The following is a 21,610-nucleotide window of genomic DNA, read 5'->3' on the forward strand; positions in this document are numbered from 1 at the left end:
TTGGAAATTAATTTTTTTTTCTATTTCACAGTCATTAAAATTAGTTTAAAATATGTTTTTTGTGTGCTTCAATAAATGTTGTAGCTACAAAAAAAAATAATGTATGGTTTTCCTTAACAGATATTCCGTAGTAAATAAAAACAATAATGGTATCCCGTTTTATCCAACTCTTCCCTACATAATATTTTACAGTTCTGTTAAATCACGCAGTGAAGATGGTAAGAAGCAACGTCTTTCACATGCGAAAGGCTAACAATTATAAAATATATTTCATTTGCAATTATTTTGGAATAAATAAATTTTTAGAAATTTTTTGAGAAGAATAAAATTTGTATTAATTAAATAAATAATTGCTTTTATGTTATTGTGAAATTAAGATTAAACATTTTAAATTCAAACATATTGAAACAGAAAATATTTAAATATGAAGTTTTCATATTTAAAAATGTTTAGATTTTTTATTGCTCGAATGAGATTTTACCTAAGCACTTTACTTAGAGTGATTTTAATAAAAATAAAATAAAAAATAAGTAGAAAAGATATTTTGCTGAGACGAAACAAATGTAAACCAATTTTAAAAAATTTTTTGAACAGTTAAAATTTTGAAAATGTCTTATGCCGTATATATTAATCCCTCTCTTCTCAGTTGTATGGGAATATATTGCGATGTTTTCCCCCTCCATAATACTTTTCGCATTTTAGTCAAAAACGCTTCTTAAAATTTCCACAATGCTTTCTTTAGAGGAAGCATAGTTCTTAATTAAGAACTATGCTTTCTTTAGAGAAAGCATAGGTCTTAATTAAGAACTATGCTTAATGCAGTCTTGAGCTATATATTTTCCTAACTTAAATTTTTTTTATCTGATTAAAACTCAAGACAGAAACTACTTTATTACCTCATCCTATGCATCCAATTCAAGCATGTAGAGTATTGCCATAGGTAGAGACTTCTGTCTTGCGCCTCCCGTAGTCCATTTCTTTCGCCATTAGGCTACGTAGGAACAACAGCGCTATCTGTACTTAGTTCAAAATATGAATCGTCAATTGATAACGAATCGTTTATTCTTTCATTTTCTTAGCGCCATCTGTGTGTAGTTTCTTTCTGGAATTTTTACTTTAAACTGTGAAAGTTTATGCAATAAATTTTAATTTAATCTTTGTTATGATTGATGTAGGAAAACGAAAACAAATACTTGAGTCTATGTATACGTGACATATTTATGACCATATTGTTTTAAGCTAATTACTTCTTGCATCCTTTTTTATGTTTATTTTATAATTTTGAACTAATATACTGAATATCTCCAAAAAGCATGAAAATGGGAGAAGATACTCCTGTTTCAGCCCTTGTGCTGCCTATACTCGTTGGGCCTATATTAGAGAAGGTATTAAATTGGCAAAAACTTGTCGTTTTCAAATATACTCTTAATTAAATCATAGAAATTTATGAGAAATACTTTTGGAAACCTGTATTAAATGTCGTAAAGCTAGAAGCTTTTTATGTCGCGAAATCGCCAAGTTACGTGTACCATTCAGCAAGGGATGAACATGCTTCTTATACAATTTAAGAATTAAAGTGATCATATATGTTATTATTATTTATACCATTTATATCTACAAAAGTTATACAAATAAAAAACAGCAATTTACATCTCTAGTTCTGAAGCTAATCAAAATTTTAAACATCCAACTGTGTTTTGTAATACTAAATTAAAATCTGCATTACGATTAATCTATAGACTACCTTGTATAAGTTAAGCTAACCTTATGGAATATCTTGTTTAAGTTAAGAAACTTTGTATGCGTTAATTTATTTGCGAACTGAAAGTTGAGCTGTAATTTAAAAAGATATTATACTCCACTTAAATATTAAAATGAGAATCAGATATTTCATTCTAATAAATCTTGCAATATCACTGTTTATTTTATTCTAATTTTAAAATTTCTTATTAAAATTAATTGAAAAATTTGGGTATTCGAGTAGGTTTTAAAATTTATTTTTATTGTTACTTACATTTTATGGAAGTTTACTGACTCTCAAATAATTTTTGCTTAACCAATTATAAGACAATATATCCTAAATATACGGTGTACACTTAGACTAAGAAATGCTTAGATGTGATGCTTAGACGAACATAAAAAATTATTTTCTTAATTATAAATATTATATCAATTTCATTGAAATCTTAATTTTTTAAGATATCTATCTTATTAACATATCAATCAATAAACCAATTAAAATTTTTTTTGCATCAAATTGTTTTGTTATTCCTTGCTGATTTCTTTTAGAAACTTATTTAGAAATTGAAAATAAATATAATTTAATAATTTTCTTAATTTAAGAATATAATTTATAGGTAAACCTATAGGTTTACTTGAATAGAATGTAAATGATTTTCGTTATGTGTTAAAAAACTATGTGCAAAAGCAATTGTTTGATTTCTTTTTAATTTTTCAGCTTGAGAGAAAAGATATTTCTGCTGCACAGACTTTAAAAGCTGCTGTTTCAAAGGTATTTTTCATTTTATTTAACAAACATTTTCCTTTGGTACTTAATCATTAATATATTTCGGAGATGCTTTGAATGTATTTGTTATAGTTATTAGGATTCAAAATATTTATGCTTTTTATTTTTAAAATTTTTTTTAAGCTAATTATATTGCTTAATGTATACAACACATCAACAACTGTGCCGTAACTTTGTAACTCGGGGCCCCGGGGCATAAATTTTTATGGGCTCCTTTAGTTTAAATATCAATTATAACCATTGTTTTGAAAAACAACAAAAGTAATTATTAATTAAAAACATATTTTAATTGCAAAAATATTTTAATAGATTTAGTATTTAATATTTTTAACTATCCAATATCATTTAATATAATTATTACAAAGGTTATTTTTTGAAGTGTGTACTGAAACTGTTTGTGTGAAGCATGAATTTTGAAAAAATGTATTTCCCTTATTTGGGGGCCCCCTGGATCATAGGGGATTAAGGGCATCGCTTGAACTGTTCCGGCATTGTTAGCCCTGATCAACAATAATTGTTTTCTTTTTTAAAATTGTTTTCAAATTATGTTAATGATCAGTGAGTTTTTCCATTTTCTCTATTTCAAAATCACAATTTAAAGTTTCTGTTTAATCTTTTCATAAAATTTTTCTTTATGATTTTATATTATCATTTGAATTTTGTTTTATTTCCTATTAACTTTGTTCTTCTGAAAGAAATAGTCTATTATTTTTCATTTCTTATGCACGACAATGCCTATGATTTGTAGATTCTTGACTGCTAATTGTAATTTACTTTAACACTCTTTTAATGATATAAAATTCCTTGTTAAATTAAATGGAGTGGGTTATGATTTCATTTCAACATGATATTGATAAGAAGGAATGTGTTTTTATTCAAATATTGAGATATAGCAATATGAATGTTATCTTTTAATACTTATATAGTTAAATAAATAAAATGAACTTTTTTTTTTGTACTGATATTCTCTATTTTTTATATTTTGTTTTTTAATGTTTGTATAAAGCTTTTTCTTTTTAAAATATGCAGGTAGAAAATGTTCATCCTGGATTTTTATATGATTTAGTCATGGGTTTAGTGAAACAAGCTGATCTTTCCGTTAATATGGCAGAAAGTCTTCTAAAACTTCAAGGTTCGGTTCCTGATTGTGAAGGTATGCTATGAAGCAGGTTGTGATAATTATGCATATGCTTTAAGTAGATTTTATAATGATACCTGTTTTCAGGGTTTTATTAATATTTTTGTTATACTGAAATATGCATTTATATAATTTTTTGGTGTTTATTTTAATTGAATTTTAAATTTTATTTTATAACCGTTGCTGAACAGCCTACCCAATTTTTTGAGTTTATGGCTACTAATGTTAAACTCTGTAGCCTTGTTATTTTGAACTGAATCCAAAAGACAAGGAACTCCGGGGTTAAGTATTGTCTTTGTGAAGGACTTCTTGATAGAACTAACCCGCATTTTGCGTTACATGGAGAGGAAAACCACTTACGGTTAGACTGGCAGCAAGAAGACTCTAACCATGATCCGTCTACCACTGAGGATATTTTACGTCAGCACTGTGGTCAGTCCAAGCTGAATGTGGAATTCGTACGAACCAGCCATTGCTGGGACTCAAACACAGTTCACCTTATTGGAAGGTGAACGCTTTATTCCCTAAGCCATCACGGCTCTGAATTTTAAATTGTCATTTCTGATTTAGACAGATCTATGTAAAAGAAAAAGAAAAAAATGCTTTATTAAATATGTATTATATTTCTGAATCTAAGCCCACTTGTATATATGCCAGGAGTAGGACTGGGTGATATAGGAAATTTTATATCGTGATGCATCGTCAGTTTTGCATCGCGATATAGTATTTTTGAAATTCATTTACTTGTAAGGTGCAGAAAGTCGGATTTCTATCAAAACTTCATACTCAGATTGATTTAAATCAATTTATGAATTTGATGTATATGTTTTGCTTAAGAAAGATATTGTTATATTTTCTAAAAATGATTGCGCAAATAACGAAAGATTTCCTAGTTTAAAAATAAATAATAAAAAAAATTTACCTAACAATATAGAAAGAAAATTTAAAAAATAAGTTTGTTAAAAATTATTTGTATGCTTAAAACAAAGTGCTAAATAAATTAAACAAAAAAAAAAAAACACTTTTAAAACAACACTATTTTTTATCATTATTATTTCACATAAATAGTAAAGTTAAATTGAATAATTACCGAATTCTGAACGAAAAAACAAAGTAAGGTTTAGTTTCTTAAAAATAAAAACAAATTATGATATTCGCTAATATATTCAACTGACAATATTGAAAGAAAATTAAAAAACTACTCTTAATAAAACGAATTCATAATACTCTTTAATAAAACGAAGTGCTAAATGATTTTAAAAAAAGAAGTTGCAATCGCAAGAATTACTAATTTTTTTGAATAAACAAAGTTGATTGACTTATGTCCAAATCCAAAAGAGAAAAATAAGTTTTGTTATAATTTTATTTATAAAAATGAAAACAACTAAGGATTTATAAATTTAAAATCAGTAATAAAAACCCATTAAATTATTATTTTACTAAAAAAGTTTTTAATAAATTAAAATAAAGTAAAAAATAGCCTAACAAATTTAATTACCTTTTAATTTAATTCTTTATGGGCACCTTAAATTAGATTTCCGTTTGTAATAAATTCAATAATGTAAAATAATACTTAAACATATACAGTAGAGAACCAATTATCCGGGATGCTCGGGACCATCGCTATCCCGGATATCTGAATTTCCCGGTTTTCTGGATCGACCAAAAAGTGTCGTTAATCGATGTTTTATCGAACCCGAAGTACAAGGAAAAAGTGTAATGCATAAAGTAAGAGAAAAAAGAAAGGTACTCCTAACTTTAAAAAGAAAAAAAAATGGTAGAAATACAACATTTAAAAGAATAAAAAAATTTGCAAGTTTAGACAAGAAAATCAAGTTTAAAAAATACAAAATTCTAATTTTTATTTTTTAAAAATAATTACAATTCCTAAATTAAATAATATAAACAAAACCAATGATTAAATAACGCAATATATTTCATACCTAATTATACGGGGGGAAACGATAAAATAAAAGGAAAACTTATTAATCCAAATAAAAACACTTGAAAATTATCGAACCGAAACGATAGTTAAAAAAGGGACTAGCATAAATATTAAAACCCGGAACAAGGCAAGATCAACGGAATTAAAAAAAAAAACCTAATGATAAAATTTATGAATAAAAAGAATTAATTTATTGAGTGCGAAATTTATCGCGAAAAGAAAAAAAAAATCAAACGTAGTGGAATCAGAAAAACAAAACTGCAATCTGCTTCATAAAATAATCCTATGTTTAAATTAATAAACAATTCTCCTTTTTATTATTTTTTTTGTTGATAAAAACAAGATCTTTAATTACAGCAGATGTGATTCCACACCAAGAAAAACTTGCAATTGATACCGCACTTCCAAAGAATGAGAATTTATTCAAAAGAAAAAGATTTTATTTTTATTAGTCGATGTCAAATAAATATATTTTTCTCTTTTCTTTTTCTGTTCACTGATATGCATGCAATGCATTTTCCCCACCCCCTCGTAAATCAAGCAGAAAACGAAATCAGCATGCCACACCCTTGAGTTTGATTGACGGCCTAAAGGAAAAAATAAAACATTCCTCCCTTCCCTGCCTTCAAGGTCACGGAGGAAATGACGTTTCTCTGGGTAAACGGGAAAAAAAAATTTCCCCTTCCTTACATTTTCCTCTACTCAACTTCAAGGATGAGTACAATTTCCGCTTTTTTCGTTCTAGTTTAAAATGGCGGGAAAATCGAGCAAAATTTTTCCCGGTTTTCTGGTTTCCCGGTTATCTGGATACCGGATAAATGGTTCTCTACTGTAATATCAAAATTAATTTTCAAATTAAAAAATAAAAAAGTTTTGTTTCAAGAAAAAATTTACCTAATTAATTAAGAAACACTTCTTTATATATTCTTTTCAATAATGGATTACGTTTAGAACAAGGTAACGATGGCGATCACAAAGTCAGTCCCATTGAAAATAATCTACAAGAAACGAATCAAGTCGCGACAAAGAAAAAAAAAACTAAGAGGTGCGGAAACGAACATGCGAGATCACGATATATGTTCTCAAAACTGATTCTGATTCTACCGCTCATCAATCAAGGCCGTTTCAATATAACGTTAGGAACATCGTCTTCCCCAGCTCGAGTTGACATCGGAGCGTAAGAGATCCTTGCGTGTCTTGTATCGCTATGTCGTATATCGCTATATCCTTCGTCTTCTTTACTCGACGGCTTAAATCAGATTTCTAATGCATCGCCTGGAACAAAAGTCGCTGTATCAGCCTGCCGATACAGGCGTTGAATCGATATGTCGCGATATATCGATTTATAGCCCAGTCCTAGCCAGGAGTAGGCTTTTTCTTTGAAAAGATATCTGAAATTCAAAATCTGTATCTAAGCTGATGTGAAGAAAAAAAATATTTGCAATCTTTTTTTGCAATTTTCGACTTTTCTTTTGGACTAACCATCCATCTAAGTTTATTTGTTTACATTTCTTAAGAAATAAAAACCTATTGAATGCTTGTTTCACTGATTTTTTGTTGTTGCTTACTTTAGTTTCTCCTATACTTCTCAATATACCAGTTTGGATCAGATCAACTATCTAAAAACAGAAGTAAATCAGACATTAACAATGAGAACTGTCTAAAGCTGAGGCATGTTTAACTTTTTCTCTTTGTTTGCTGTCTTATGAGAAAATTTTAGTGGCAAGAGAACATTTATGAAAATATATTCCTTTCTTATTTTTGATATTTTTTGGCAGTTTATTTTAAACTATAACTTTGTGTTTTGTATGTGCTGTTCTAAAATATTTAGCGATTTTATTATTTATGCTCCACCAACAGAAAATTTTTTGTTGGTTATGTTCCTTTGAAATTTTGTTAAGTTAACAGTTTGAAAAGTTATGATCTAAGCAAAGTTAAGCTTTTGAAAATTTTTTAAAAATTCTTGGCCTATGTTTTTAAATAAACTCTCTCTATATATGTGTTTATATAGCTCTATATAATTAAATTTTATATTAAACTATCATCACTAAAAAATTTGCTATAATGACAATTCATAATAGCAAGTAGAATTGTTGTGGCAAGCATATATACATATTTAATATTAAAATAGCCAATAATTAGATAATTCAATTTTTTTTAATTAGACTTTTAATTTTCTTTCTCTTTGGCATTCTAAATTTCAATTACCTTTGAAACTAAAATTACTTAGCTATGACAAGTTTCTATAATGTAACAAATTTATATTATATATTTTGATAACACTGAATGTTGATTTTAATAATAAGTTTTCATGATGGGAAATAATGGTGTTATCAGAAATGAATTTTTGGAGATTTTTTTCAATCCTCTATTAATTTTGAGGAGTAAAATTCAAAATGGTGTACTACTTTAAAATCGATATCACGCTTTTAAATTATTGCATTTTAAGTACACAGTATGCTCTTCATATTGATTTGGAAAGAGAACGTATTAATTATGCAAAGTAAATATAATAACTAAAATCATTGAATGAATAGTCAAAATCTTTATTTAGCATTATTTTAATTTTTTTTTTTTGCACAATAGAATAATTAGAGCAAAGTCTCTTAAAAAAAGACACGAGCGAAAAATAATAATAAAAAAAAATTTATGACGAAGATTTTAATTTCGGGTAAAATTTTTTAAAGCCGGAAACTCGAATAAGATGTTTGAAATCTGCGACTAGATGCGTATTGGCCAGATCTGAGTGAAGTCATCAACTGTAGGCTCATTCATTTGAAGTATGCAATAGGATTCCTAAAAACAACAGAAGAATCTCTTCTATAAGGAGGAAGATATCCTGGCTGGCCGGCCATGTGGCAAATGCTTTTCTTGCGCATGGGAGTGAAAAAAAAAAAATGCTGGAGATTTTTTGGTTCTCATTTGAGAATAATGAAGTAATGAAGTAAAAAGTTTTTTTTTTTCTGCAGAAAGTTTCTTTCTATTTTTATGCAATTATTACTATTGATTTACGCATAGTTTTTAAAATCAAATATTTTTAATACTGTATTATTACAACAACTGAATCTCAAAATGAAAACAGGCATTTAGTAACCTCTTTTTGATGGGTCTGATTTGCGTGATTTTGCTGTCTATCTTTTTTGGTAGTTACTACAACGGATCTCACGTTTTTTTATTTTTTTTACTGTTATGATGATTTACAAAAAAGAAAAAAATTAATTAGTGTCTTATCCCCCTACATAAATGCAAAAATATCGATATATTATTAGAATGAAAAAAAAGTTACATATTCGATTAAAAAAGTTTTCTTTTTCTTTGAAGTTGATGCTTCTGTTACTTTAAATTAGTAACATGTATGTTTGTTATTTTCAAAGCTATCTTGCAGAAAGATATTAGTATTAAAGAGGTACATCGCAGAAAGCCCGAAAAAATTCTACCACAGGGTTGGCCGGTGATCGTCCACGCATTTGATTTTTAAACATATGGCGTTAAGCTGGTAAACAGGCAATGAAATAAAAGATGCCCATTTAATTAAAATGTCTTTCAATTTGCCTTTTTTTAAAAAAAAATTTAATATTGCTCATTTATGTAGCAGATTTATTACTCCTTAAAAAAACAATTGTTAAAATAGCAGAATACTAGTAGTTTTTAAATCATTCAATTGCTGTCTGTACAGAAATGTGACATAACAGTTGATGTTTTTGTTTCAGATTATAAATCAACTCGCCATGAAGATGCATTTCAAGAGCTGAATAAAAAATCCTCTTCTTTGAAAAGAATATTAAGTCGCATACCAGATGAAATTAATGATCGAAAGACATTTTTAGAAACAATAAAGTAAGTATAATTCATTTATCTGAAAATGTTTATATTTTTATAGTTATTTAAATACAAATAATTATTTTGTAAATTAAAATATTTAAATTTTTTTTTGCTGTTGTATTGAGTTTACAAACCACAAATACACAAACTACATGGAATTTTTATTTTAATAATTTATCACTTACAAATAATCTCTTAATTTCTTAGTTGGGGTTAGTCAGGTGAAAAAATCCTCCTCTTATTACGACGTTTTCTTGCTGAAATTCATCCCCCACATAGCAAGTGAGAGGTAACTGCTTTAACCAGTTATGAGTAGGAAAATGTTGTTGGAATTGGTATGTCAAGTTTTTTGGAGGGAACGGTAGCAGGGTTGTAGAATGCGTCGTAATTTGCACATATTTTGGCATATTTTATTAGTAATGTCTAACACGTTATGAGAAAAAGTTATAACTTTTTTTAGCTGATTTCTGTAAATTTGTACTGAGCCAGAAAAAGATCAATCTCAAATTCAGTTGGTAGATTTAGGTTTAGATTAGACGTAGGATTTGTTTTGGGAATGTGGATGACTTTGTGACCCAACTGGTCGAGCATGCACCAGTCACCATTTACCGCACAGGGAATCTGCGGCTGATGGGGATCAAACTTAGGACCACTTGGACATGGGTCCAATGCCCTACCAACCCAGACTATCCCAGCCCTGCAGGAGATTCTTGAAGAAATGACAAGTTCGAAAGCAGTCATTGAATATAAGGGGAAGAGAATTACTGGCACAAATGCTGATCCAGCGCTGCAATGAGAGTAGTTTTTTGATCGGTACCTAAGCTGTACCGGCCACAAGCAAAGGGTTAGTTTTTCCTGCTATTATATTTCTTTGAAGAGTACAATTTACTAAGGTATGGAAGGATAAAAATTGTAATTTTATTTAGTATTATTTTAGTTTATTATTGATTAGACTTTTTCTTCTGTTGCCACAAATATTTTACATGATTGAATTATCACACAATAATTTTTTTTTTCTTCATGCTTTTGTATTTCTCTCTTAAAAAATTTATGAAGCACTTATCAGGAAAAAAGTTTGTGTTTGAAAATATAAATTTGACAAAAGTTTAGTAAAGGAACTTATATTTTATTAATTATATTTTCTTTGCTTTTATCAGGTATAAAAATTTTTAAACTTTATTCCATCTAAAAAACTTTTATCTGTGGTCTAATTATTTTTTAAAATTATTTTCAAGTAAATTTACCTTTTTCATGCAGAAAGACACAACTCAAGGGACACGGAAGATCTTTGTTTTGTTGTTCATTTCTTATCCTCAGAACATCATATAATTTGTATTTTTATTTGGAGTTTGTTTCAGTTCAATCTTATTTTGTTGCAAAACTCATTTAGCTATTAAACCTAAACCAAGCAACCAATTTCCATTAATTTTGTAAGGCCTAAAAGGAATCAGTCCTAAGTGATGAAACCATCATAAAATATTGAATTACTGCCCTCTTCAGACTTATAGGATTTTTTAATATGGCAGACATAATAGCTTTTAAAATTGGTAATGAAGTGATTTATAATGCACTCACTTTATTTGTCTTTTCCATAATTATTTTTTAAATGACATTTTATTTAGTGTTTTGTTAACAGATACTTTTTTATTTTTTCTTGTAGAGAAATTGCAAGTGCCATAAAAAAACTACTTGATGCTGTTAATGAAGTTTCGGGATATATTCCATCACAGACTGGAAAACAAGTAATTTGCCTGTTTTTTTTAAAAAACTTTTTATTTGGTAATATTTTTCTACATGTCTTAATATTCGTGGGTAATTTTAGGTTATTAATGCAATCCTGATGTTTTGTTGAAAGTTCTAAGAGTTAGTATTTGGCATATTTAAAAAGTTTCCTTCCACCATTAGTGCATTCTAGATGACTTCAAAGTTTTTTTTTTTTTTGTGCAGAAACAAGACAGCTTGAATTTTACATGCTTAACTTACTTTATTTATTTTATGTGCTGAAATCAAAATAAAGTATAACAGATTCTCCATTGTTCAACTTTTCAATAAACCCATTTTTCCTGTATGAAAAGAAAAAAAAAAGAAATCAATGTACTTAAATAGCAATGACCAATAAAATACACAACCCATGAAAAAATAATTGCATCTACCTTGCAAAGCCCCTTAACAATAAATAACTCTGGTTCACTAAATTTGGATGCGATCCATACAATTGTTTACTGCCTAACATAAGTTTAATTCAGAAAGGGCCAAAAAATGCTTAAGAACGTAATGTCATGTCACAGATTGCACTCATAAGATAAAAAATCCATTCTAGGAGGTAGTTGTGTATTAGAAAGCTGTGTGGGTGATTGAGCATTTTTCATTTAAATATATTGCATTTAAATTTAAAAGTTGCTTCTATTTATTCATTAAATAGCACGCTTTTGAAATTAATTCAAATTTTCTATAGTGCAGTTTAGGTTCAGTCTAGATTAGTTAATTATGGAAACTCTATTATAATTGAATATTTAGAAATACTTAATAGCCTAGCTACATATGCTCTAAGTGGATTGGCTGTTTATTGATTTACAAAACAGTGATTTGAAAAATGCAATATCCATATTGTAATTGTGAGTTTGGTGACATATTATTTAGGAAATGATATGAAAGTTTCTTTTTGTCTTAGTTTTAGTACTTTTCAGTAAAATGCGGCTTTGGTTTATGGTATGCGGCTAATGTTTAATGCTAAAAGGGAGAAAATGAGAACAATATTAAAAGGATTGCATCTCATGCAACCTATAACTTAAAAAAGTGTGAAAAAAGAACCCAACTATTATTTTACACTAACTAATAGGTCATGTAAACTATAAGTTAACATAAACAATATAGTTTATGGGGAAACTTTAGATATAAATTTATATTACAAATATCTCAAAAAGTGGTACTTAGTTTTATAAACTGTTTTGTTTGATTTAGTGGACAATGAGTAGTTGACTTATTTTAGTAATGAAATTTTTTTCATTAAACCTTATAGTTTTAATTTTATGTTAATAATATTAATTCTTTAAATAAAAACAACCCACTCTTTATAAGATTTTAGTAAAATAAAATATAAAATATTAAGTAAAATTTCTTCACAATCTCTCCATTATTTACTGAGACTTTTATTGCAGAGAAATCAAAATATTAAGTGGAAATTGGTATTCAAGCAAAAAAAAAAAAAAAAAAAAAAAACAATTTGTAGTATTAAGATTTCTAAAAAAAGGTTTGCCTATATTTTTCTGAAAATAAATCACTTCAACTTTCTCAAAATTTTTATTAAATGGCAAGTTTTTTGTTTTAAATAGTTGATTTTTTTTCTTAAATTTCAGCTTATTTTTATATGCAGCAACCTTCCATATTTTTCATGATTTCTAAACACTTTAATTTTTTTCTTATTTTTATATCTTTTAAAGTTTTAGCTTGAAAACACTTTTTTTTTTTGTAAAATTTCAAAAATAATAGAATGCTGTTTAACTGCTTAAAAAGGCAAAAAAATTTGGACATGGAATCTTATCATTAAATTGTCATAAAATTTTTTGAAAGAATTCTAATCCCTAAACTGTTATTAATACAATTAATTTATGCAAAGTGTTTATTATATTTAAAATTATTTCTTTTTTTTGTGTCATTTAACTTAAAATATATTAATTTATACTATTTTATTCACAAATAATACATTAACATAGTTTTATATTTGAAAACAAAAAGAGATAGTTTTATTTGAATTACAATTGCGGCATTGTGTTTATATTATTAATTTTTGTTTTATTCAAACAGGATACATTTTTCTAGTTTTATATTTAAATGCAAAAACAAATAGTAAAATATAACAATGGACAAATCAAGTATATATTTTTAAATATATTAAATTTGTCAATGATTTGTACAATATGAAATATTATTAATTCAGATGCATTATTTAAAGTAAGAAAGATTTGTTTTTTAATTAATGTACCACATTTTATAGGCTTTGGATCAGAGGAAGAGAGAATTTGTCAAATATTCAAAACGCTTCAGTAATACATTGAAAGATTTCTTTAGAGAAGGACAGTAAGTTTGATTTATTTTTCCTGCTATGTAAATTTTTAATGCTATGTTTTTTGTAATTAACTGTTATGTGAGGGGCCATTCCAATATTACATTAGTATGTTTTGGGTGATTTTTGATTCACCTTGTCAAAGATTTAAGCAAAACAACAAAACTCTTCCCGTGGTTACTTAAACAGGGTTCGTAGTGTTTTTAAAAAATGCTTATTTTCGATTTTTAAAAGCCCTTAAAGGTGTTTTTAAAAAGCGCTCAATTTTCCCTTTTCGAAAATGAGATTTTTCCTTTACTATGTTGATTTTTGCTTCTAATTATGCAAAAAGACACAGTTCACATTGTTCTATACAACGTTTTCACAATTAATTCAACCCCAATCTATTTCGTCGCATTGTCAGTCCGTAGCGTATGAAAACTCCATCCGTTTCACATGACTCAAAATTTCATGATTTTTGACAATTGTCAAAAACAATACAAAAGGTTTTTTTTTTTCCTTTGACATGAATGTTAAAACAAGATAAAACCGTCAAATGTCAAAAACTTTCCAACCCTTCCTAATTATGATATTTTTTTAAAATTCTTGAAAATATTTTTTGAGTGCTTGAAAAGTGCTTATTTTTTGTTGAATAATTTGGCTATGCACCCTGTTAAAAAGTTGCAATACTTCCCCTTGTTTTTTGCTCTAATTTGTACTTTTACTGTAATAATCTAACGCTGTAATAATAATAAAAAAATAAGTGTCAATTCGTTTTATAAAATTTTAAGTGGGATAAAATAAAAAAAGTGGGATATAAAAAATCTTTTGTCTTTCCTCTTGTGGTTACAATTCTCGACCTCCGAAACTTTTCAAATAAATTTTTGTCTAATTTTTTCTTACTCCAGACTTTTACTTCAAATTTTACCAAATGTAATTTTTTTCCTCATTTGCATTTAAAAAAAAATATGACAATGTGGTTTTTATGTCTTACATAATTTATTGCTCATACCCTCCCTTCAACTTTTCAGCAAAGACAAGCAAATCTCAAACCCTTCCTGTCTGTTGGATGCTTTATGTAATATTTGAATGATCCCATGTAAAAATATGCAATATTTTATGGGTTTATTAACGTTTTTAATGTTCTTTTTTTCCATCTTAGATCACAGGCTGTTTTTCTCAGTGCCATTTGTTTAATTCATCAAACCAACCTGATCATGATCACTGTCAAGCATAAGTGTGATTGATTTTCATTGTGCTAGCTTTAATTCTTCCTTCATTAAGTATATTTAGAAAGTTTTTCATTTTATCTCACACTTATTTGTGAGGCTCTCATTTGTATAAAGGAATATTTTAAATCTTTTATGGATACTAGTTTCTTAATTTTTCTTACCTATGACTGGTTAAATAATATATAGGTAAAAGATTTAACTATTATTATAATGTTATACAAGTCAGAATGTTTGGTGTAATATAAGTCTCTGTTGTTTCATTATAAAATATTTATAGAGTTCTGTTACTTTTATTGGTGCTTTGAAAAGCCCCTGTGTATAACATTTTATTTGTAAAAACTAACGTTAAAATAATTATATTTTGATTTTTGAAAACAATGTATAACAATTAACGTCCAAGGTTTCTGTAAAGGTTTTTCTATCAATTATTAAAATTTCTTGTGCCATAAAGATAAAACAAGTGTTTATTGCTCTCCATACTAATTATAAAATGTTTTAAATCAATTTCTAATTTTTAGTGTAGTTTTGTCCAATAGATTAATAATGCATGGAAAACTTTTTTTTAAACGAGTTTACATAAAATTATAAATCTGAATAATGATTTATATTTTATTATCCTATATAATGTTAATAAAGTTAGCAATAGATAATAAAAATAGTTTTATTGGTAGAGATAAAAACAGGTGGTTTTTATTCCTTATAATAAAAACTTTAGTATAATTTAATATTCTCTTATGGTTCTAAATCTTATTATTTTGATTTGCTTTTTAACCTCTATTTATTAGGATTGCAACATAACATTAAAATTTTGGCCAGATTTATAAGAAGTATGTTTTAAGCAAATAAAAAACATTAGCTGGAAAAGGTTTTACACTCATAAATTATATCAAAGAGAAAATCTAAAAATGCTTGATAAAAAAATATTGTTTTTGCGTCTTTAACAGAACTGCGTAAGTTTTGTGAGATGCTGCTAGAATCTTGACTATATCATACTAATAAAATAGCTTATACAGCGATTTCCTAATATTTTCTATTGGTGACTTTTTTTTAATTTTTTAGTTGATTGTTCAATGCATTCTAAATTAGTTCTAGTAAGAACAATTTGCAAGTTAGTTACAAATGTTTTTGCATGCCCTGTTGGGGTAGTTAGGGCAAACTTGGGACCATTGACTTAACATATTCTTCCAGAACATATTGCATAATTGGTTAAAAGGTAATCTTTTCTCTCAATGTTATTAAAGGCACCAAAAATGGTTCTCTTGCCCAAGAATTTGTTTTTTATCTTAGGGAGAGTGGAAAATTTAAACTTCTAATCAAGTTTAAATGTACCTTTGTGTTAAAATTTTCATATGCATTAGAATTATTTTTTGACATTCGTTATACATGATTAACATCAAGAGCAGCATCTTTTTCTGCTGATATTAAGAGCGGAAATGGGTATCCATCTTGTCTACTAAATTATAATCATTAATGTATTTATTTTTGGCAGAATTTTTTTAAAATGATTTCTTAAGAAAAATACTAATTTACATTAAGCTATAACTAATTTTGTAATTAGTTTCTTCCTAATTTTTAAATTTATGATGATTAAATAAACTATGACATATAATTTTCATTGTATTATTTTAAAATGGTATCTCTAAAGTAATGATAGAGAAAACTGGTTGATTCAAACTATTTTTTTGAAAAAATATTTTGTTTATTATTCACTGTGATGAATTTTTATTTTACCTAACATATTGAATGTATCCAAATCATTAAAACTTCATCACTTAATATTGTTTGATTTAACATATGTCAGTATGTTCCAAATAAAATGTTTATGCATAGACATTTGTACAAATTATATATATAATTTTTTATTTAACTGATACTGGTTTGATGGTAAATACTTTGGCAATTTCTTTTTTATAGTAAACTGTTGTGTATTTACTATATCAAAAATATATTAACAAATTTTGAATTATTTGAAAATGTCTATTGCTGTCCATTTAAATAAATTATTTAAAGGTATATATTAAGTTTTGCATCTTTGTATATAAAGAAGCTAAAGCATATTTTGTTATTTGATTCCAGTATTTGCTAAAGTATGTACAAGGTGCTGGATATTTTACTGTAATGTGTTTTATGGGATTACCTGTGATAATAAATCATAATTTTAGAATTGCCGTTTTTAATTTCAAGTATTCAGTATAAGCATCATTCACATAGTTTTAAGAACAGTCCACATATATTTAACCTTAAATAACTGATGAAGGAGCCATAAACCGCAATATTTAATAGGTTTCGTGACATAATTATAAATTAATATTATTTAGTTATAAAATAAAAAATTGTACTCTCAAAAATAATGCAAAACTTTTTTTTTTGAGGCCTCAATGAATTCACTTTTTGTGTCATTAATAAAAAATTTCCTTAGTTTAATAAGAACAATATCTGTTTTAAAAATTAAAAGACAAGTAGAACAAATTGTTAAGAACTATAAGTTATGAGTAGACTATTTTCTAAGCAAAAAAAACAAATCAGTATTGTTATTATAAATGTAAATAAATTAGAATTTTTTTTTTCTGTGTATAAACTAGTACCCTCTTTAATTTTAAAATTAATCATTTTGCTAACTGTTGGTTAAAAAAATTCAAAAGAGCAAAAGCATTATATTATATTTTGGAGTTTTATAGCTATAATCTTTTTTTATTCATGGTAATAACTACATTATTAATTTTTTCAGTTGTGTATTTTTATATATTTTTTTAGCTAGAAGTTGGGAATATTGACGGCTGTGCAGTTCTACAATAAGCGGTAGTCTATTTGCTCAATATTGGTTAATGTAAAACAAGTATTTTTCAAAAAAATAAAATGAATTTTTTTTTTTTTTTAAAAGCTTCAACATTTTCTTATGGAAAAAAAAATTATAAGCACCAGAAAGTACATATAGGTGTAGGAAAATTGGAGTTATGCTTCAGTACTTTCTTTTTCTCAAATAGTAATATCTATTTTGAAGTACCACCATAAACTCTGCTGAATTCTGTTTTATGAACTTTTATTCCAATGGTGGGGAATACAAATACATGCAACAAAGAAAGAAAAATAAACATCTAAACACAAAGTAGAAGAAAGACAAGTCCTTGTTCCAGAAGCTCTTTCACATGCTAATATCTTGTAGTCTTGTGACAGTTAAGTCTGAGGAGTGTTTTGCGGCAATGGAGGTGCTTTTGATTCATAGGTTATTTTGAGTTAAATAGGACACAGTGAGGGTGATCGTATATCGGTAAATGATATATGGTATAAGTGTTCTACCAGCCAGTCAGAAAAGGGCTACTGCAATTCTGACTGGCAGCACTGCAAGCTAACAACTAAACTTAATATATCAAAGTTTTTCGTCAATTTTTTTAAGAATCAAAATAAGAATATTGTGGTTTTTATTGAAATATATTTTATACAGATGATTGCTTTAAATGCTCGACTAACTACTTTACAGAATATTTTTTCTGTGATGTGCATGCCAAACTTATTGGTTAAATGACTTTGAAAATTGGGTGGGGTTAAATTACTAGAAGGGGAAAATAAACGATTTTAATAAAAATCGAATCTTTTTAATGTGTGAAAAAACACACAATAAGATATATTAATCAAAATCTTATTTCATATTTTAGATTCATTTTTCAAGTAAATTCAAAAGTAATTATTCTATGGTAAAAATTATTTAATATCCTAAAACTTCATTGTAAAATTTGTTATTTATAAAATCATAGTTAATTTTCACTAAATTTCCATTTAAAAAATCTAATTTTATAATCAAAATATTTGCAAGTTTTTAATTTTTAGTAAATAAATTACAGCTTTGAAGTTGCAAGCATGCTGTTTACTATATAAAAAAAAGTAAATGCTCAAATTAAATTATACACTGTTTTGTGCATAGAGTAACATTACATTAGAAGTTTGAAAATGCAAAACAGATATTTAAAGGTGTCAACAATTTCACTACAACTAAAATAATTAAACTTATGGAAATATTTATTGATGAAAATTAATGTAATAACTAAGTAAACAGTAGACATTTTAAAGGAAATTTAAAATAATTTATTAAGAGTATGTAGGGAGAATGGTGCCAATATACTTCAGAAATTAAAATCTGTATAAGAGTCTAATTCTTACAGGATAAAGTGACAAGGATTAATATTTTATCTTATTTCAGTCTTCGTTATTGGAAGTGGAATAAATCCATTTGGAGCTATAAAGTCGTTTAATTCTTATGATCTTAATAATCATTGTTTGAATTTTCATGTTTTATCAAATTATGTGTAAAATAAGTTGATCAACATTCACAATAATTTAAATTTATTGAAACACTAACTTAAAAGCCTCAGATTTATTTAACCATAGATATAGAAGTATGTGCAATTAAAGTGCTAGAAAAATGGAAGAAAAAGTCAAAAATTTATTCAAGACATGCTTGATTACAAGGTGTTATAAAACTATAATTTTAATAGTAATTTTTTTTCTAAGAAAAATGTAAGAAATGTTTTTTTTTTTTTTTTTTTTACAAGAACTCTGTGTACATCAATTTGTAGTGGAAAAATATCAAATTTTTTTTTTAAACAGAATTAAAACCCTCTACAAATTTGTTTTGACTAGATTTATTTAATTTTTTTTTTTTTTTTAAGATTTAAAATAGAGGAAAATATCAGATCTTGGGAAAGGAAATTTTTAAAATGGGAGAAAATAGAGTAACCATCTTTTACATGCACTTTAAAATTGTATGAAGTTAGTAAAAATCAAAATTTTAAATAAGTTCAGAAGTTGAAAATGATGTACATTAAATTTTTACAAAATTCAGACCAAAAATAAGTAATCACTTTTAACGAATATGAAACAATATGTATACTGAGATTGATGACAAACAAGTTTTTTTAGAAAATTTTTTATTATTATACTTGCAAGGTGCTCCAAGGAACACTATAGATAGTAGCTCAGATTTTATACTCAACAGGAATATGGTACAAGCGTGACTTTAAAAGTCAGAGTCGAAAATACAGAGTTATATTTAACGACCAACTTTACCAAGTCGAGTATCAGTCTTGGGATTAGCTGTAACATTCTGAACACTTACAATAATTTCATTTATTTTGGTTTGCAATTCTCTAAGATCATGTACAAAACATAATCTCAATATTTTTGCAGCCTTGTTAAGAACTGGATCACTGCTTTCAAACTCTAATGAACTGTCCAATACAGAGGTAGATTTTCCACTTTTTTTGCTTTGTCTAGATTCAAGTGCTGTTTTCGAGTAAGAACTTTTAATGACAGAACAAACAGCACTTAAAGTTTCTAGATGATCAGGATGCTGAGCAATGTTTAGGGTGTTTGCGAGAGATTTCACTAAACCTTTGAATTCAGCACTTTCAAAATCTAGATTATCTAAAGGATTCTTTGCACTAATCTAAAATAACAATGAGAACAATTAATAAAACAGAACAAATAAAAATTAAACTTGAACAGAATTTGAAAATGATCCAAATTATAAGAACAATGAGTTTTATATTTCATTGAGGTAATTTACACGATTTTTAGCATATTACACTACTTTCTTTTCAGATTACAACATGTATTGTGAACACAGTGAATCTAGTGTTACAATGAATCAGCAGTTGCAATAGCAGAGTTGTCACCTGAAACTGATTAAACCTAACTTAAACCCCCAAAATTTGGTGTCTTTTTTGTCACAGATATCGACAAAGAAATCTTCTCACACTTAGCATAAATTAAATAGCTTTTTTTGGAGATATTTCTGTATCGTGATTTTTCACACCAACTACAATCGCCAAGTAGGTTTTAAAATTGCAAATTAGTTTAAAAAAAATAATGTATATGATTGCCCAGGGGTTCTACCTTTTGAGTTAGTCCCTTTCTGTGATGTTTTTTCTTAGTTTCTTGTGGGCTGCTTCCAGAAGTTACCAATTATTCTGCCACAGATCATGATCCGGAAATCTCCGTTTATTTGGAAGATTTTTGTATTATGATCTGTAGCAGAAAAAAATCCAATTTTCCAGCAGCGGTTTGTGAGAAACTAAAAAAAAAAAAAAAACAACAAAAACAAACAGCAAGAAACTCCATGGGTGTAACTAGCACCATCCTCATGTAAACATTTACAAGTTTTATTAAAAAGATATGAAAGTTATAAATCCATTTGGCGTCATGGCAGTTGAGTTGTAGTTGGCGCAACAGATCACGATACGGAAATATTTTAAGCGCTATATTTCTGATGCTAAACTAAGCAAATAAACTCTCAATAGAAGACATTTTAATTTAGCAAATCTGCTATTGCATCAGCATTTCATAAAATACAAAGATATTTCAGAGTTTCTAAGCAAATATAAATTTCATTGCTACTATTATTACGTGAAAGTAGTCTGAACTATAGACCTTACCTGTGGGTTAGCAGATTTGACATCCGAATTTTTAGTGTTGATGCTTTTAAATTTATCTACATTATCCCCATATTCTAATCTTACAGCCAAACCTAAGAGCCAATCACAAATTTCTTCTTTTTCGGTAAAAGGGCATGCTAAATCTGCTAAATACACTTTGAATGCATCTTCCCATGCGGCATTCGTGATGTTACGAAGAGGTGATCTGTCTTCTATAGGATACTGACGTATAACCTGATCTTCTAACCAAACAACAAGACTTCGAAAATCATCATCAGAAAATACATTAAATTCATTGAATTGCTTGTATCCTAATGCTTCTAATTTTCGGCGATAAGCCATAATTAATTGTTTTTTTATTTTAATCAAAAAATTCTAAACAAATAAAAGAACATTTCGACTTCTGCTTCGCTGTCTGCGAAAAATGCGAAAAACGAAAATTAATGCAGTTGCCAATCCAATAAATTCATCCTTAG

General features: G+C 27.1%; 2 protein-coding genes across 2 annotated transcripts; one reads left to right on the plus strand and one right to left on the minus strand.

Moving 5' to 3' along the window:
• Positions 1–966: 966 nt before the first annotated feature.
• Positions 967–16,870, plus strand: Ccm3 (programmed cell death protein 10 Ccm3). Its single transcript, XM_016066784.4, has 7 exons — positions 967–1,385; positions 2,459–2,512; positions 3,557–3,680; positions 9,321–9,447; positions 11,093–11,174; positions 13,427–13,509; positions 14,637–16,870. The coding sequence occupies exons 1-7, from the start codon at positions 1,314–1,316 to the stop codon at positions 14,719–14,721; spliced, it is 627 nt and encodes a 208-aa protein (XP_015922270.1). The 5' UTR covers positions 967–1,313; the 3' UTR covers positions 14,722–16,870.
• Positions 16,871–19,607: 2,737 nt separating this feature from the next.
• Positions 19,608–21,588, minus strand: LOC107450866 (tRNA-splicing ligase complex subunit RTRAF). The gene is made up of 2 exons (XM_016066788.4): positions 21,135–21,588; positions 19,608–20,146 (listed from the first exon to the last, which is right to left on the minus strand). The coding sequence occupies exons 1-2, from the start codon at positions 21,474–21,476 to the stop codon at positions 19,751–19,753; spliced, it is 738 nt and encodes a 245-aa protein (XP_015922274.1). The 5' UTR covers positions 21,477–21,588; the 3' UTR covers positions 19,608–19,750.
• Between the last annotated feature and the right edge of the window lie 22 nt (positions 21,589–21,610).

Source organism: Parasteatoda tepidariorum, chromosome 6, assembly GCF_982258835.1.
Source record: "Parasteatoda tepidariorum strain Cologne lab strain chromosome 6, Ptep-v5.0, whole genome shotgun sequence".
NCBI classification, from domain to species: Eukaryota; Metazoa; Arthropoda; class Arachnida; order Araneae; family Theridiidae; genus Parasteatoda; species Parasteatoda tepidariorum.

What these genes read in the sequence shown, in the direction of transcription:
- LOC107450866 (XM_016066788.4), bottom strand. Translation starts at nt 21,476, where the DNA reads ATGGCTTATCGCCGAAAATTAGAAGCATTAGGATACAAGCAATTCAAT. An exon ending in TCAAATCTGCTAACCCACAG is followed by an intron (nt 20,147 to 21,134) that starts GTAAGGTCTATA and finishes TTGTTATTTTAG; the next exon opens with ATTAGTGCAAAGAATCCTTT.
- Ccm3 (XM_016066784.4), top strand. Translation starts at nt 1,314, where the DNA reads ATGAAAATGGGAGAAGATACTCCTGTTTCAGCCCTTGTGCTGCCTATA. An exon ending in TTGGGCCTATATTAGAGAAG is followed by an intron (nt 1,386 to 2,458) that starts GTATTAAATTGG and finishes TTAATTTTTCAG; the next exon opens with CTTGAGAGAAAAGATATTTC. An exon ending in GATTTCTTTAGAGAAGGACA is followed by an intron (nt 13,510 to 14,636) that starts GTAAGTTTGATT and finishes TTTCCATCTTAG; the next exon opens with ATCACAGGCTGTTTTTCTCA.